Raw genomic sequence first — 17,385 nt, forward strand, 5'->3', positions numbered from 1 at the left:
ACTGGAGATAATCGTCTGTCTTTAGTGCCCGGGCTGACTTTGAACCTCGATCCTCAGATCTCAGCCTCCTGAGTAGCTAGGATTACAGGCGTGAGCCACTGCACTACGTGTCACTTTCCTAACTTCAATGAAATGTCTCAACCCCTAACTTTCCCCTATTGAATCTGGGACAGAAAGAGTCATCTCTCATATACATGTCTCCACAGAGCACGAGAGAAGGGAACTGCACAGGCACTATACATGTACCATCCAAAATAGTCATTCAGCCAGAAAATTGATTTCTGATTCTGCTGAATAATGTGTTCTCCTTTTTTTCGAAGTAGGTAGAATAGATATTTGTGAATGGAAGCATTTCCCATGTAATACTGTATTAAGTTTTATTTAAAAAAATAAAAGTTGTCCCATCTATGAATGGCACAGAGCTGCTTAAAAGAGCTCAGGGATGCCTACTTCCCACACCCCGACCAGACATGGCCAGTTCACCATAGAACTACATGGACAGCATAAAATTCTTCTATCAACATTTCTTTTTTTTTTTGGGGGGGGGGGGAGTGGAGAGAGCACTGGGTGGGGAAGATGAAAGATTTCTTTACTCTTCACACCAAAACAAAACAAAACAAAACAAAACAAAAACTGTAGACTTAAACATGCACTCACACACACGCATGCACGCACATACGTATGTACTAATCCGTTTTCAAGGAATATTTTTCTTCCTGTGAAGAGGATCCTAGAATCCAGCCTCCCCCAGGCTGAGAAACAGTGCCTACAAACTGCAGAGATCTAAAGCCAATATCCTGTCTCAGGCTCCTGTGTGGTCTCATAAACTGACAGGCAGGCTAAAGGAGTGGGTGCTCATAGGTGGCTGTCATTTTGTGTGTGAAATCCAGTCTATTCGGCAACATTTTCAGATCCAGTGGCCGGGAGAGGGTCTGTGGGCACAATATGATGGATGACTTGATGGTCCCAGCCCACTGTGGTAAGGAGGGAGTGATTGAGCGGGGACCAAGTAGCATCTCTCGCAAAGTCTCTGTGGGCTCGGCTTCTAAACCTAAAAGAAAGAGGAGGGGAAAAAGTCTGAGCATGGTAGAAGCAACAAGAAGAAATATATCTGAAGAAAAAAAAGAATCTAACATTTAGGGTACTGATTATGATACGTTACACACATTTCACCATGTATATGGCCTCATCACCAGGACAGCAATGTAGCTATCCACAGTGGATGTCATCCATTTTGCAGTCCTGTCTTCTATTGCTATCAAAGGTAACATGTAGATCAGGGCTAGACAGCTAATTGTGGCAAATAAGCACATATAACTGAGATCTCCTATTGGCTGCCTTGCATATATGTCTTTCTCTATGAAGCACGTATTAAGACTGCCCCTTTGTGGGACAGAGCTTGACTACTACACAGAAATTTCATGTGTCACCCTCTCTTCTCTATCAAGGACACAGGTAGCTGTGGCTCATCTATAGTCTGCCTACTTGCAATGTCCAGGTCCCTCTGGTAACAGAGAAAGAACTCTCAGGAACACACACAGCTCAAGTGTTAAACTAACAAGCACCAGACCCTGGGTTCATTGCCCAGAACCATAAGAAAAAAAAGCTTCTCTCCCTCCCTGCTTCTTGATCACAGGACTTCAAACTTACACCTCAGACAGGCTGGAGTCCAGCACAGCAAGGGAGCAGTCTTCACTGAGAGAGGCCAGGAAAGGAACACTAGAAAAGGGCAGAGAAGTGTGTAAAAGATAAAGCTCATAGTTCCAAGAAAATCTCCCGATGACCTAGGCCAATCCCATTGCACACTGACCCTCAGAAGGGGGCCCGCTCATCCCTTTAGGTTAAGGCGTGTCTACCATCACAAAGATCTAAGGACAAATGAGGGAAATGGAGCAAAGAAAGGGTTCACAACAATAATCCAGGCAGGAATTTAACTGCAACCCCAATAATAACCCAGGCAAGAATATAACATCACCCCAACAACAACAAAAAATTCCAGGCAATCTGAACCCACTCCACCCAAGCTTTCTCTATAACTCAGCAACAACTGAAACAGGTTCCTGTAAATCATTTTCAGATAGCCTATACATTTCAGATAGCCTTTACAGCCCCTATAAGCCTTAAAGAATCAATGATTCTGACATCTCAGCTAGAGGCTGTTGGCTTTAAGGAACAAACAAATCACTAATGGTTTGTTTTCATTTTTTTTGTTGTTGTTTTCTTTTTGCCAGTTCTGGGGCTTGAACTCAGGGCCTAAGCCCTATCTTTGGGCTCTTTCCTCAAGGCTAACACTCTATCACTTGAGCCACACACCACTACTGGCTTTTTTTGGTGTATGTGATACCGAGAAATCAAACCCAGGTCTTCATGCATGCTAGGCAAGAGCTCTACTGCTAGGCCAAACTCCTGGCCCATCATGAATGTTTTGCAACATATGTTCCACCTCACTTTTCCCATCATCTCTACCAGGCTCCTGATGACAAGGAACAGTACCTGTGTGGGGAGAACACCAGCCCAGTGACACACTGGGAGTGCACAGCTGAGCTGACGGCAGAGCTTGCATTCTTGGTGTCCACAAGGGAGACAGACCCATTCTCATCACCTACAGAAAAGCAGAGATTATGCCACAAAGGTTATGAGCCTGGGATTTGATGTCAGGCAGACTTCAACTGAAATTCCAGTGTGAGCTTGGACAAGTTAACTGCTCCAAGCATCACTTTCTACATTTGCAGAGTAGGAATAAAAAGTCTTTTGGTAGATGACCCTGGAAACGAAAGAAATGAACTAACTGATTTTAAACCACAAACCATTACCATACATACAGCTTTGTTACTGCCACAGTACCATACCTAAACATGGTAGAACAGAATTCCTTTGTGGCAAATCATTTGCTTTGTGGCTCACTGACTTTTACCCACGCTCAAAATATCATCATGTTCTCCACAGATAGCACAATTTACCTAGTGCCCAAGTAGGCTGACAAGACCAAGAGGCAAGAACACTAGAATTAGCTATTTCTCTTTTATCCTCCCCTTCCCAGAACTGGTAAGCAATCTGTCAAGTCTTACCAAAGACAAACACTTCACTTTGATGAGGGTGCCAAGCCAGGGAGGTAGGAAGATAGCCAGAGGCATTGCAACCTGTCAAGGAGGGAAGGGAGGTTTGACATACACATACGCACATACACAAAAAGCAATTGGTCTAAATCCCAGGAAGTCCTTCATTTAGTTTCCCAAACTCTACCAAGGCAGTAGTTTTCCCATTACTGATAATACATATCCATCAGCTCCTGCTATTTATAGCCATAAGTTACAGGCACATTTCAAACACAAAACATAAATATGACAATCCTAGCCCTTCTGTTAAGCTTTTTACAGAGTAAACTGTGCACCCAGGAAGCAGCTCTTCCTCTTAGTACTCCTTGTACAGAATGAGTCTGCTAGGCCTGAGTAAGAAAAGAGATCACAGTGACCAGGCACCTGACAACTCTGCTTTGACTAAGCCAAAGAAAGTCACTACCAGGTCGGTTCCTAGTACTACTTTCCCATACTGGCATTTAGACTCACCCATCTGAGATGCTGGCTTGGGAGAGCGAGTATCCCAGAGTAAAATTCTATTGTCCTAGGAGGAACAAGAAAAGGGTTTCAGTCCAAAGGAGCAACAAGCTGCTAGCCAAGTTTCCATAACAGAAATTTCGGCCTACCAAGGATTGAGGCATGCTAGGGAAAAGAGGCTACATCTCACCTCACTGCATGAAAGAAACACAGAATCCTTGTGGGGAGAGGCAGCAACACAGGTGACCTGCCCTGCGTGAGCTGCAAAGGAGAAAAATATTTCAGAGAAGAGGATGTTATAAAGTAAGCCTAGATTAAAAAAAAAAAAGCAAGAGGCAAGAGGGAAGGTATGAGGCCTCTCCTAATAATACAATGTTAACACACTTTGCTTTACCAGATTATGGGTCAAAATAAGGTAAGAAGAAAGGTTGACAGCTCTAATGCCTAAAAAGGCTAACTGAAAAAGTAACATGGTAAAGACAGTACAATAAAAACTGGTTGCTTAGTAAGAACCGTGAAAGACTTTGCAATCATGGTACTCCAAATGCAGGAACTACATAATCCTACAGCAGTTCCCATATAGGAATACACAAACTCCTAAGTCATATATAAAAGCTTTCTAGGAAGTTCTGAGAATTTAGAATGTTAAGCAAATTAATTTCTCTAATAATTCTCTTCTAGGCAGGAACTAGTGGCTCATGCCTATAATCCTAGCTACTCAAGTGACTGAAATCTGAGAAATGAGGTTTAAAAACAGTTTGGGCAGAGAAGTCTTTGAGACTCTTATCTCCAATTAAGGAAAAATCTTAAAGTAGAGGAGTAGTTCACATGAACTGGAGACTTGTAGTACACAGGCTGGACCAAGTTCAATCTTTTTTTTTTTTTTTTTTTGCCAGTCCTGGGCCATGAACTCAGGGCCTGAGCACTGTCCTTAGTCTTTCTCAAGGCTAGAGCTCTACCACTTGAGCCACAGCACCACTTCTGGCTTTTTTTTTCTATGTATGTGGTCCCAAGGAATCAAACCTGGGTCTTTGTGCATGCTAGGCAAGCACTCTACCACTAGGCTATACTCCCGGACCAGAGTTCAATCTTTTAAATGTCTTTGAGAATGTAACTGAGAAAGTATAAGGCCATCAGTAAGAACTGAGGAAAAGACATGGGGTTGCTATTGAATCCTAACAGTAGTATCTCAAACAAAACGAAATTACTAGTCAGAAGAATGTAGATCTGCTGCTTCTAATATCCAAGCAAAGTTTAAAGGCTGAAAGGAGAAAGAAAACAGCTAAGGTCAGTGCTAAAAAGGTAAGAATACTCACCTCGGTATGAATTTAGTACTGTCTGCTGAGTAAGGTCCCAAATCTTGATGCTAAAAATCAAAAAGAAATAGGAAACAATCTGTCTTAACAACATAAAAACATTTTGTTCCAAGAACAATTTCCTATAACCAATGCTTCCCGTGTCTTTGCCTCCTAAATTCTTGCCATGGTCTATTTACAATGGATTGCTGAATATCCCAAAATGAGTAACGAGGTACTTATATTGAGCCCAAAACATTAGTAAGGTTAATACGATAATAAGGACACCCCCAGGAAGCCTAGAGACAGGAGTGATGTGTGCAGGGACCCACCAAAAGTCTTTGCTACCACTGACAGCTTGTGTGCCAGAGCTCAGGACACTGACGGAGGACACAATGTCATCATGCTCATACTTGCAGAACTTGCTGACAATAAGTGTCTCATTCTCATCTAGCTCCCATAATTCAACAGCACCTGTTGGGAAAACGTGACTCTAGATTATACCAAGATAGTAATTCATTTTTAAGTAGCCAGTATCACTAAACAAAATTATTCCTACAACATCAAAGTTCACATCCAGGATTTAGCTAACTTTTAAGCCATTTGTTTTTTGTTTTGGGAAAGGGCTTGAACTCAGGGCCTGGGCACTGTCCCTGAGCTTTTACACTTATGGCTAACACTACCACTTGAGCCACAGTGCCACTTTTGGCTTTTTCTCAGTAGTTTAATGAAGAGTCTCACAGATTTTGCTGCCCTGGGTGGCTTTGAACTGTGATCCTCAGAACTCAAGCCTCCTGAGTAGCTAGGATTACAGGCATGCACCACCAGCACCTGCCACCATTTGGTTTTACACTGCCTTACTGTTTCCTAGAAACAAATCCAGTCAAGAATGCAGGGAGAGCTCCTAGTGAGAAAACATTAGGACCTCGCTTTCCAGGGATAGATGAAATCTACAGCACAGTCTAGTAATGTAAACAATTTCCAATAGTTTAGACACTTACATGTTGAAATACTTGAACAACTATTTTACAAAGTCATTTTTAAATTACCTTTAAATAGTTGTAAAATGAGTATCAGTTTAACATGTTTTGCAAAGTCTTACTGTGCAAATGTTAGACTCAATCTTTCATATTCTAACTTCCATGCACTTCCTGTCAATTTTGAAATTAGGAGTTTTCAAAAACGTCAAATATACTTTGCTTAGATTGACATTCAAAGCAAAACACACACGCACACATTTAGGAAGAAAATGGGAAGAATGGGAAGGCAGTACAATCTGGTTTAGGCATAATCTTTCAAATTAAGATTATTAATTGGTCTGGGCGGCTCAAATAAGGAGGAAGATAATCTGTAATAGGTATTTTTTTTTTCTAGGAATGTGTAGGACCTTGGAGAGATACTTTCCACCCACTCTAAAGTTCGAGTTTGGAGACAACACTATCAGCTTCAAACTGCTGGGGTCATTCGAAGATTTGAGTCCACCCCACCCTGTAACTCAGGTCTCCAATCCACCAGAATTGGGGGAGCGAGAGAGAAACGACTTACCTGAATCAGAAGCCACCAAGATACCCTTGTCCCCCACCCAAGTGAGGTCAGCCACTCCCGCCTCCGTCTGCACTCCGGCGGAGCAGAAGCCTTCGTTGGGGGCGGCACACGGGTCCTTGAAAAGCCAGAGGGAGCCGGCCCAGCAGCGGCCGCTCAGGCTGGAGGCCCCCAGCAGCAGCGCCCCGTCTGCACAGTGGGAAGGAACAAGCTGTCAGAACGCGTGGGGAGGGCGGGCCCGCCCGTCTCCATGGTGACCGGCACCGTCTGGCACGCGGGCCCTCCCGGATCCGAGCACAGCAACGTGGGGCGGGAGGCAGGGGGGCACGCGGAACGGGGTGGACAGGATGGGTCGGGCCCGGGATCTCGGCTCACCCGAGCGGTAGCGCGCAGCCTCCAACTGCCGTTCCATACAGGCGGGCGCATTAGGGGGAAGGTTCCACTCGCGGGCCGCCGGGGGCACCAGCGAGGGCGGGTTATCCTTCCGCATCTCCACGGTTTCAAATCCAACTTCAAATCGCCCCGGCTGGCAGCCCGGCTCAGCGACGGCGGGAACCCACACGTGCAGCACCGCCGGGCCTCCGCCCCTCTCCGGAAGACGCAGCAACTCCACTTCTCGCGAGAGCGGAGTCTACGCTTCCCACCGGCTTTCCGTGCGCTCCCTCCCACCGCAGGTTTTCGGTGCGCCTTTGCCTCTTCTCGCGAGGAAAGCAACAACAACAACAAAAATTCGACAGGGGAGACCCGATAGGATGCTTTTCATCTCGCGAGATTTGCTGGCGGCCATCTTGCGCCCGTCCTCAGACACAGTCTCCGGTGGAGGTCACAGGGATTCAGTGGCTGCTGTGTGGACGTTCGCTAGCCATGTTGTCCCGGGTGGCAATCTCCGCCGTCAGCGCCGCGGGTGAGACGCGTAGAAAGCGGTGTGGGCTGTCGGGGTGATTGGAGAAAAGCGAGGGTCGGGGCTGGGGGAGCAGCAGCTCTGCGACTTGGGGTCTCAATGCGGGCGATGGCCGTCCGGGCGGGGAGCGCGGTCTGGGGGTGCCGGAGGCGGGTTCGAGGCCCGGCCGTGCGGAGACGAGGGAGGAGCGAGGCGGATGGCTTCCCTGACTGTTGCTGACCTGCGCCTTGGTCTCTCCGCAGCTCCCTGTCTGAAGAACGCAGCCCTGCTGGCACCGGGGTGAGTGGGCCGGGGAGCGCGCGCCGCGCGCGGCCCTCTTTCTCTCCTCGCTTCCTCTCCCGGTCTCCCTCCTCACTTGGGGACGCTTCAAGCCTCCCCTCGAGCAGACTCGTTCGACGGTCTGAGGCTTCCAACAAGTCACCTTAGGGTGATTCGTAAGAGGCGGAAAGGACCGGCCGTGCTTTCCCTGTGACCTTCAGCTGCTCCCAGCTGTGAGTCCGTTTAACTAGATAACATAACCCAAGAACGCGCAACCGTGGAGGGCGTTCTTGCCAAGGTCTCAGCACAGTCCTGCTTCTGGCTGCCTCATCGTCAGCCGTTTGTTGCTGCTGTGTTTATCTTGTCATTCCAAGATAATGAAAGATGCCATTTTTTTTTACCCGTAAAGCTTGCAAACGTCGATAACTATGGCTTGATAAAATGGCCTTAATTCATCCTTGATTCTGCGAATTTAGCACGAGCGAGACAATAGGTCATTTCCAGATGGGGGAAAAACTGAGTTGAGGTGGTGCTCGGGGCAGCAGGCACTGTGGTCCATTCTCAATACTGCAGAAAGAAACTTTAAAAAAAAAGGAGATACCGTTAGGAAATAAAAGCATAATATAAGGGGAACCCCTAATTTTCTTTCCTACTCTTATCTTCAGACTGATCAGCGAAACACTTCATTCAGAATATGTTTCACCACTCCCTCCACTACCGTTTCTACTGTGGTAGGAGCTACTGTTGATTTTGAGGCTATTTCTGAAGCCTCTTATTTTTGTTTGTTCTTTCTGGCAGGGAGTCAGAATCGTGAGGGGGCTGTGGAATAATCTAGATATAAGGACAAGAAAAATTAGAAACAATGGATTGAAGTAGCAAGGATATAATGTAGCAGCCTACTTGGAAGGTGCACATAGAGCTAGCTACTAGACACTGAAAGGGCCTGTTACATAGTGATTAGCAGTTCAGCAAAGGGAATATTTAGAAATGTCAATTTTTTTTGGTTTTAAGGCATCTCCAACGTAGACGGCATAGAATTGCAAACTTTTTATGTAGATTTTTTTTTATAATATGCTTATTTTAGGAACTTTAAATATGTTACCTCAGGCATCACAATGACTCTAATTTGCTTTATTCCCATATTACATAGGTAAATCTGAGATTACAAAGTAAATTCTTTGCTCAAAATCAAATGCTAAGTGTAAGATTTTTAACCCCTGTAGTCTGTGGACAGCTTCTATATCTCGTTAATAATAGGCATACTGTGTTAGACACATGATCTGTAAGTCTTAGAGGAAGTCTGTTGAATGTCTGTGACTAAATTAGTAAGTGCCCTGTCCCTCCAGACCTTCCTATTCTCTTTCCAGTGTGACAGTTGGAAAACTAAATTTTCATCCCCAAGGGAAGAGCAATGCTAATAGTTCATATTGTGCCTTTGAAGAACAAGTTTTTAATTTGTGCAATTGCTACCTATAGGGCACTGCAGACAAAAAGGATCTTTCACACTACACAGCCAAGTTTTGCCCCTGTACCACCTCTTCCCGAATATGGAGGAAAAGTACGTTTGGGGGTGATTCCGGAGGAATTCTTCCAGTTTCTCTATCCTAAAACTGGTGTAACAGGCAAGTAAGCAATTGCCCCATATTACTGTAACTAAATGGTACCACTAAATGAAGTCAGCTGTTTTTTCTTTGTGGGATGGGATATTTTAAAAAGAAATGGTGGTGAGGATTCAGTATAAAAATTTAATTGGGTCATAATAGCCAGGCGATGGAAACAATCCAGATGCCCTACTGCAGATGAATGGATACAGAAAATGTGGTTTATATACACAAGGGAATTCTACATAGCCAACAGACAAGATAAAATAATGGCATTCACAGGGAAGTGGATGAATCTAGAGCAAATCATGTTGAGTGAGACAAGACCTAAGGAATAAAAGGCGCATGGTATCCTTAATATGTGGCTATTAAATCCAAAGAGTACAAGAGCAAGGACTCAATTGCATATCCAAAGCTATGGACATGGTAATGGAAATATAAACATAACTATATAGACATAAAAACCTATGACTATAGACATAATGCTTTAGTTCATAAATTATGTTTCTATGACTGTACAAACCCTTAGCCTAATTTTGATTAAGTTCTAAATACTAAGTCCCAGTGATTGTAAATAGAGATTCCCTCTTTGAACACTTGTTTGTTAAACTTGTCATTTAAAAAATGATGTAAAAATCAATGTTAATAAATTCTTTAATTTAAAAAAATGTAAAAAAAATTTAATTGGGTACTCTTGGAATGAAGTTATTTGGAAGTTTTAACTTAATTTGATCCTGTTTCCATTTGTTGATAGAACAAATTTCGTGAGTCCCAGCCACGTGGAAAATACAGTCCATTGTAGAATAAGCAATAAAAGTATGAGTAGCTGTGTAAAATACTGTCAGATTAAGAGCTGTGTATTTAAAAAAAAAAAAAAACAAACACGGGGCCAAGAGTTTGGCCTAGTGGTTTAAGTGCTTGCTTAGCATGCGTGAAGACCCGGGTTCGATTCCTCGGTACCACATACATAGAAAAGAAAAGCCTTTTGGAAGTGGTGCTGAGGCTCAAGTGGTAGAGCTCTAACTTTGAGAAAATCTAAGGACAGTGCTCAGGCCCCCAGCTCAAGCCCAGGACTGGCAAAAAAAAAAAAAAAAAAAAAACCACTAAAACCCAGTAAATTACATATATATATTGTCTATATAAACTACTTATACTGTATATATATATGTATATTATATATGCATGTGTGTATGTATACTTAAATATGTATGAATAAATTGAATTATATCAGTTGCTTCCCTAAAGAAAAAGACAAACAGGGCTGGGAGTGTGGCCTAGTGGTAATGTGCTCGCCTAGCATGCATGAAGCCTTGGGTTCAATTCCCCAGAACCACATACACAGAAAAAGCCAGAAGTGTCACTGTGGCTCAAGTGGTAGGGTGCTAGCCTTGAGCAAAGAGTGTCTAAGGACAGTGCCAAGGCCCTGAGTTCAAGTCCCAGGACTGCCCCCCCCCCAAAAAAAAGACATAAACTCAAATTTTTATGACTGATTTCTTGTCCAACACTTAAGCCTTACAATATTCCCATGAAGAGACTCTTTTTTTTTTTTTTTTTACGTAGAGTAGCAAAAAGATCTGTCCATTATATTATCCTGCTTGTGACTAAGCTTGAATTTGGGTCCCTCGATTACATTGGCATTCTTTCTTGCTGAACCCAAAAGACTGTACTGTGAAACTTTGGGAGCCTAAGATTTTTTTTTTTAACCCTAGAGTGACCTAAAATAGCATTACCTTAATTGAAGTTGCCAGAAAATGCCTGTAATAGATTTATAGGCTGAATTGTGGCATGCTAATTTATATTTAAGATGTATGTACTGAAAGCAATACTATTTTTTGGTGGGGATTGGGGTGGATGTTGGTCCTGGGGCTTGAACTCTGGGCCTGAGCACTGTCCCTGATCTCTTTAGCTCAAGGCTAGAGCTCTACAACTTGAGCTACAGTGCCACTTCTGGTTTTCTGCTGGTTAATTGGAGATTAACCAGCAAATAACTGGAGAGTCTCAGACTTTCGTGCTCTGGCTGGCTTTGAACTCCAATCCTCAGATTTCAGCCTCCTGAGTAGCTTACTAGTGCTTGACTGAAAGCAATACTTTTAAAAGAGCTACTGAAACTTGTTGTCTGGATAAAAACTGACTTAAGAATTGAACCCTTTGTGTCTTACTACTTTCCTTGTTAGTGCTACTCAGAAAAGCCACACATTACTGCCTGAAAAACCTGCTCTATACTAGCCTGATTCCTTGTGAATTACCAAGGAAAATGCTAAAGAAATGTTCTAAATCCTAAATCACTGTTGAGGTACTTTCTAAACTCCTGGCCTCATTTTTAAAAGGTATAATATTTTAAATATTATTAGGTAGTAGAAAAGTTAAGGATTCTTTTTGTTGTTTTGTTTTTGTTTTTGTTTTTTGGCCAGTCCTGTGATTTAACTCAAGGACTGAGCACTGTCATTTACCACTTGAGCCACAGCACCACTTCCAGCTTTTCTATGTATGTGGTACCAAGGAATCGAACCCCAGTTTTTTGTGCATGCTAGGCAAGCACTCTACCACTTGGCCAAATTCCTGGCCCCGGTAGAGTTATTTTTAACAAAAGTTTTTATAGATTTTCTTGTTTCCTTTGTCAAATTTCTACTCAGTTAAAAATAGGCTAGGGATTTTTTTTTCCTGTCCAAGTGCTTCTGTTGGATAAATTGTGTATTATTCTGGATTACTGTATAAAGTAACCTGATATCTTTGTAGAATGATTTGTTAAGTTGTTGTTCTGAGTACTTTAGGAACATTATCTGCTTTATCAACTCTTTAAGGAAATTTGTTTTGATTGTTTCTTATAGATCAGAGTCATGAAAAGGTCACTTTGAGACTACGTTTGTTCTTTCAACTTTGCCATATTGTTTCTTTAGTTGGTGTTGAATCTTGATTGTTTTAAATCATTATTTGCACAAGCATTTTATATCCTGTATAAAATATTTCTTCTTTCAGGACCCTATGTGCTTGGAACTGGGCTTATCTTGTATTTTCTATCCAAAGAAATATATGTGATTACTCCAGAGACCTTCTCTGGCTTAGCAGTATTGTTATTAATGGTCTATGGAATTAAAAAATATGGAGCTGCTTGCGCAGATTTTATTGATAAACTCAATGAGGTAAGAATCATAAACGTTTGATGCCATTTTAGATTATAGGACTTGTCCAGACCCTATCTTTTCTTTTATCATATTCATTCAACAAGCTATTGTAAAACTTTAATAAGCAATTTTTTGGTGGGTTGGTTGTGGGGCTTTGACTCCAGATCTGGGTGCTGTTTTTGAATCTCTTTGTGCTCAAGGCTAGCACTCTACCAGTTGAGCCACAAAGCCACTTCTGTGCTGTTGTTTTTCTTCTTGTGGGTCATAGGGCTTGAACTTTGGGCCTGGGTACTATCCCTAAGCTCTTCAGCTCAAGGCTACCACCCTACCCTGGAGCAATAGCCCCACTTCCCATTTCCTAGTGTTAATTGGAGATAAGAGTCTCACATTCTTTAGTGCCCAGGCCGGCTTTGAATCGCAGTCCTCAGATCTCAGCCTCCTGAGTAGCTAGAATTACAGGTATGAGCCACACTGTGCTGTGCCAGTTCTGGTTTTGAAGTGGGTGATTGGAGAGTCTCATGGGGACTTTTCTTGAAGCACAATCCTCAGATCTCAGCCTCCTGAGTCAAGAGAATTACAAGCATGAGCCACCAGCACCTAGTAATAAGCAATTCTTTGTTTAGGATTTCTGTATCTCCCCATATGAATATCTTTGTGGGTATTCTCACAGATAAGAGGTAGAATTTTAAGCATAAAAATCTGTGTTTATACTCTGTTGCTTTTGTAATTACAGCAAAAAATTGCCCAACTAGAAGAGGTGAAACAGGCTTCCATCAAGCAAATCGAGAAAGCAATTGATACAGAGAAGGCACAGCAGGCACTTGTTCATAAACGCCACTACCTTTTTGATGTCCAGAGGGTAAGTTCCAGTAGTTAAAAGAACTAATTTATTGGGTGGGGAGTTTGGCCTAGTGGTAGAGTGCTTGCTTAACACACATAAAGCTCTGGGTTTGACTCTTCAGCACCACATACACAGAAAAAGCCAACATGGCACTGTGGCTTAAGTGGTGGAGTGCTAGCTTTGAGCTGAGGTATGGCGGCAATAGTTGCTATAATGAGTGCTTTGCAATGTAATAATTATAATAAAATTGGTATGTGTGTGCATACAAAGTGTGTTCATTGAATGTTCCTGGAAGAACGTAAGAAATTGACAAAAATGGTAACCCACAAGGAAGCTGTGGGAGGCTAACTTCTTACTGCCTATATATATATATTTTTTTTTTTTTAACTACGTGTGTATTACCTGTTCATTTGCATTAAGATGTTTTCATGAGAAGAAGTCACACATTCTATCAAAATTCTCATAGCAGAAGTATTTCTTCAGGTGGCAAATAGTATTCATCCTTCATTTTGCTCCAGAATAACATTGCTATGGCCTTGGAGGTTACTTACCGGGCACGGCTGCATAATGTATACAAGGAAGTAAAGAATCGCCTGGACTACCATATCTCTGTGCAGAATATGCTGCAGCGAAAGGAGCAAGAGCACATGATAGACTGGGTGGAGGAGCGTGTGGTACAGAGCATCTCTGCACAGCAGGTACAGGAGGTTTCATAGCTTCTGGAATTGCAAGGGTATATCGGATATCTGCTAATGCTTCATAAATGTATTCCTAAAAGCAGCAGGGTTAAATTTTTTAGACAGTACTGTAAGCTAAAATGCTACACAAATGTCATAATGACCTTCCCCTTTAAAGTTTGGTTGCTGAAAGATTTCTCACATGACAGATCAAAACTAGTGAAGAGGTCATTGAAAACACTGTGATGAGTAGCATTCGTGTTCATGGTTCCATCATCTGGGCAGCAAATAGCCAAAATATTCTTTGCAAACTATACATTTTCATTTCTCAATCCTGTCATCTCCATTTAATTTCCTGACTCATCTGTCTTGAAAAGAAAACTTCCTATTACTTGATTAAATAGTACTTTTAAGTTTATGTTCTTTATTTACTTTTGAGTTGGTTCTTCTACCCTACCCCGCCCCCCAGGTACATAGCTTTTTTAGGCCCTTGTGGTCATTTTCTACATAGTCTATACACAATTAGAAAAACAGGTCTTTTAAAAATTGATGGATTGTTTTTATTTTTTTCAACAAACTTGTCTTAAAAACAGTACATTTTAAATATTTTAATATACTCATTTAAGAAACCAAAGTCAAAAAAAGAAAGAAACAAGGGGCCAGGAGTTTGGCCTAGTGGTAGAGTAACTTACCTAGCATGCACGAGGACCCAGGTTTGATTCCTTGGTACCACATACATAGAAAAAGGCACAAGTGGTGCTATCGTTCAAGTGGTAGAGCTATAGCTTTAAGAAAGCCCAAGGACATTGCCCAGGCCCTGAGTTCAAGGCCCATGTTTTATGTTGCATGCTTAAATTTACTTTTGAAATAGACTACCATTTTAAACTAGTAATGGGTTTGAGATTCTGATCTGGTAGGTATTGTCTTTCAGAATTATGAAATTTTACTCATTCATGTTTTAGGATGTCTAACTAGATTTTTCTTTCCTTATCACAGGAAAAGGAGACAATTGCCAAGTGTATCACAGATCTAAAGATGCTGGCGAAGAAGGCTCAAGCACAGCCTGTTATGTAAATGAACCATCAGATCACCAGAAACAACTGGCTGAATTGAAATTTATGTGCAAAAGTCTTTCTGTATTACTATCTATTGAAATCAGTTTACTTCTCTTAAAAAGGAAAAGTTCAAGATTCATTTAGTAAACGAAATCTATTGTCCAGTTTCTCATTCTGAACTGTCTTTTGAGTTACAGTGTCACTTTTGAATAAGCAGTTAGCTTTAATTAAAATGTGTTGCTAATTTAGGATTATTACCAAATTACAGTTTAATTTTGTAACTAATTTCACCATCTTCCAATAAAGTGACATCATCTTCCAGGTTTAACAATTCTTTTTTTTTTTTTTTTTGCCAGTCCTGGGCTTGGGCTCAGGGCTTGAGCACTGACCTTGGACTTTCTCAAGGCTAGCTACTCTACTACTTCCGCTCCAGTCAGCACCACTTCCGGCTTTTTGCTATGTATGTGGTAACGAGGAATCGAACCCGGGTCTTCGTGCATGCTAGGCAAGCACTCTACCACTAGGCCAAACTCCTGGCCCTTAGGTTTAACAATTCTCTGAAATATTTCATTGTTTGACATAAGACTAAGAAAAGATATCGATATCTCTTAAAAAAAATGTTTAATAGGATTTGTCACTGATGAGGTATTTCTAGCTAACTGGTAGATTATAAGATTCTAAGGTTTTGAGTATTTTTTTTTTTTTTTTGCTAGTCCTGGGCTTTGATCTCAGGGCCTGAGCACTGTCCTTGGGCTTTTTCCTCAAGGCTAGCGCTATACCACTTGAGCCACAGCACCTCCTTTGGCCTTTCTATGTATGTGTTACCAAAGAATTGAACCCTGGTCTTTGTGCATGCTAGGCAAGCACTCTACCACTAGGCCAAGCTTCCAGCCCCTTGAATTGCTATTCTTAAAATAACTAAAGCCAGGCACTAGTGGCTCATCCTGTTACCCCTGTAATTCCAGACACTGAAATCTAGAGGGCCTCAGTTCAAAACTATTAGAAATGTCCACGAGACCCCCCAATTTCCAATTAACCAGCCTAAAATTAGCAAGGAAGCTGAGTAAGCATGAGTTCACATCCCAGTACCAAAAAAAATAAATGTCACATTTTAACACATAATCATTGTAGTTTTTGTAGTATGCCAGTAGCAAGTATTGAAAGCTCAGAACTTCAGTATCACTTATGGGTCTAGAGTATAATATCTGAAACACAGAAAAGGGTTAGAGCTATTGTTCCATTGTAGAAGATAAGCCAGTGTGCATCAGGCCCTGGTTTCAGGGCCAAATTATTCAGCTCCAAATAAATTAGAACTCTACCCACTGGTGAAATTTACCCTATTTGCCAAAATCCACAGAAGGTGAGGATCTAGAAAAACTAGAACCTGTGTACATAGTTGGAAATAGGAAGTGCCACAGCCACTGAAAAAGGTAACAGGTCCTCGAAAAATTAAGAATGTAATTACTAGGTTATTCACAGAATTGTAAAGGAAGCCAACTTGTGGCACATACAACTTGTTAGGTTGTTTAGGTAGTTGGCTATCCTCTGTCCTTACAACAGAATGCAACATTTAGGATTCAAATATAACTATGCCTTACTCCGAACTTAGTCTTAAAGGCATATTCTCCCACATTCTCCCCATAATCAAAAACTGCTTCATCTTTTTGAACTCAAATCCTTCAAGACATGATTGGCTAACTTCCTTCTCCAAATGTCAACTTAGATACCATTGCTTTTCTGATCTTTCACCTTTCTGCTCTCTCCACACCTTATTGGATGTTCACACTGACTCCTCAAGATTTAAACATTCATATTAGCATTTGTGGAAATCATTAGTTTGCTATGTGAAAACTTGGTCAGCTGAACCACTTTCCCAGAATTCTGTACTTGAGTGTTCTCACTAGGCTAAGCCACATTTTGGAGCATGACACAGGTGGATGTGACCTTTGGATGGGGCTTAAACTCAAGGTCTAGGTGCTTTTTTACTTAAGGCTAGTGTCTTACCACTTGAACTCTTTCCAGCTAACTGTTAATTGGAGATAGTCATGGGGTCTTTATGGGCTGCCTTCAAACAGACTTCCTTAGCCCACAGCCTCCTGAGTAGCTAGAATTATAGGCAAAAGCCCCTGGCACTGATTTTATGAAAGAATAATGACTAGGTTTTTGTTTCATGTAAGAAGAGAAAAAAAAAACTTCTTTGGCCAGTCCTGGGCCTTGAACTCAGAGCCTCAGCACTGTCCTTGGGATAGAGCTCTACTACTTGAGCCACAGAACCACTTCCGGCTTTTTTCTATGTATGTGGTACCAAGGGTCTTCGTGCATGCTAGGGAAGCACTCGACTAGGTTAAGCTCCCAGCAGTAGAACTTAGGGATTTTGTTGTTACCCTTTAGTTTTCTCATTGGTCTGGTTTCTTGGCTGAAGGAGTAGAAAAGGGGATCTTGTGATTTAGAACAGAGAAGGAACTGTTTAAAGAAAGAATAGAGAGCTATCTATGGAAGGGCATCAGTGGTTTGAGATTGAAAGAGAAAGGGATTCTGC

General features: G+C 42.0%; 2 protein-coding genes across 2 annotated transcripts; one reads left to right on the forward strand and one right to left on the reverse strand.

The window, feature by feature from the left end:
• Positions 1–617: 617 nt before the first annotated feature.
• Wdr77 (WD repeat domain 77) lies at positions 618–7,081 on the reverse strand. Its single transcript, XM_090334413.1, has 10 exons — positions 6,767–7,081; positions 6,395–6,580; positions 5,182–5,323; positions 4,871–4,920; positions 3,745–3,815; positions 3,567–3,621; positions 3,069–3,140; positions 2,494–2,602; positions 1,651–1,719; positions 618–1,051 (listed from the first exon to the last, which is right to left on the reverse strand). Exons 1-10 carry the CDS (start codon positions 6,879–6,881, stop codon positions 892–894), a joined length of 1,029 nt encoding a protein of 342 aa, XP_090190539.1. The 5' UTR covers positions 6,882–7,081; the 3' UTR covers positions 618–891.
• A 91-nt stretch (positions 7,082–7,172) lies between these two features.
• On the forward strand, positions 7,173–15,948 carry Atp5pb (ATP synthase peripheral stalk-membrane subunit b). The gene is made up of 7 exons (XM_090334414.1): positions 7,173–7,295; positions 7,535–7,571; positions 9,027–9,172; positions 12,128–12,291; positions 13,007–13,132; positions 13,633–13,812; positions 14,788–15,948. Exons 1-7 carry the CDS (start codon positions 7,256–7,258, stop codon positions 14,863–14,865), a joined length of 771 nt encoding a protein of 256 aa, XP_090190540.1. The 5' UTR covers positions 7,173–7,255; the 3' UTR covers positions 14,866–15,948.
• The last annotated feature ends 1,437 nt before the right edge of the window (positions 15,949–17,385 follow it).

This window comes from Megascapheus bottae, chromosome 6, assembly GCF_031878675.1.
Source record: "Megascapheus bottae isolate mThoBot1 chromosome 6, mThoBot2.hap1, whole genome shotgun sequence".
Lineage (NCBI taxonomy): Eukaryota > Metazoa > Chordata > Mammalia > Rodentia > Geomyidae > Megascapheus > Megascapheus bottae.

Coding starts and splice junctions, on each gene's coding strand:
- Wdr77 (XM_090334413.1), bottom strand. CDS start 6,881: ATGCGGAAGGATAACCCGCCCTCGCTGGTGCCCCCGGCGGCCCGCGAG. Junction 4,921..5,181: donor AGTGGTAGCAAAGACTTTTG/GTGGGTCCCTGC, acceptor TTTGATTTTTAG/CATCAAGATTTGGGACCTTA. Junction 1,720..2,493: donor CTGGTGTTCTCCCCACACAG/GTACTGTTCCTT, acceptor GCCCTTTTCTAG/TGTTCCTTTCCTGGCCTCTC.
- Atp5pb (XM_090334414.1), top strand. CDS start 7,256: ATGTTGTCCCGGGTGGCAATCTCCGCCGTCAGCGCCGCGG. Junction 9,173..12,127: donor TCCTAAAACTGGTGTAACAG/GCAAGTAAGCAA, acceptor TTCTTCTTTCAG/GACCCTATGTGCTTGGAACT. Junction 12,292..13,006: donor TTATTGATAAACTCAATGAG/GTAAGAATCATA, acceptor TTGTAATTACAG/CAAAAAATTGCCCAACTAGA.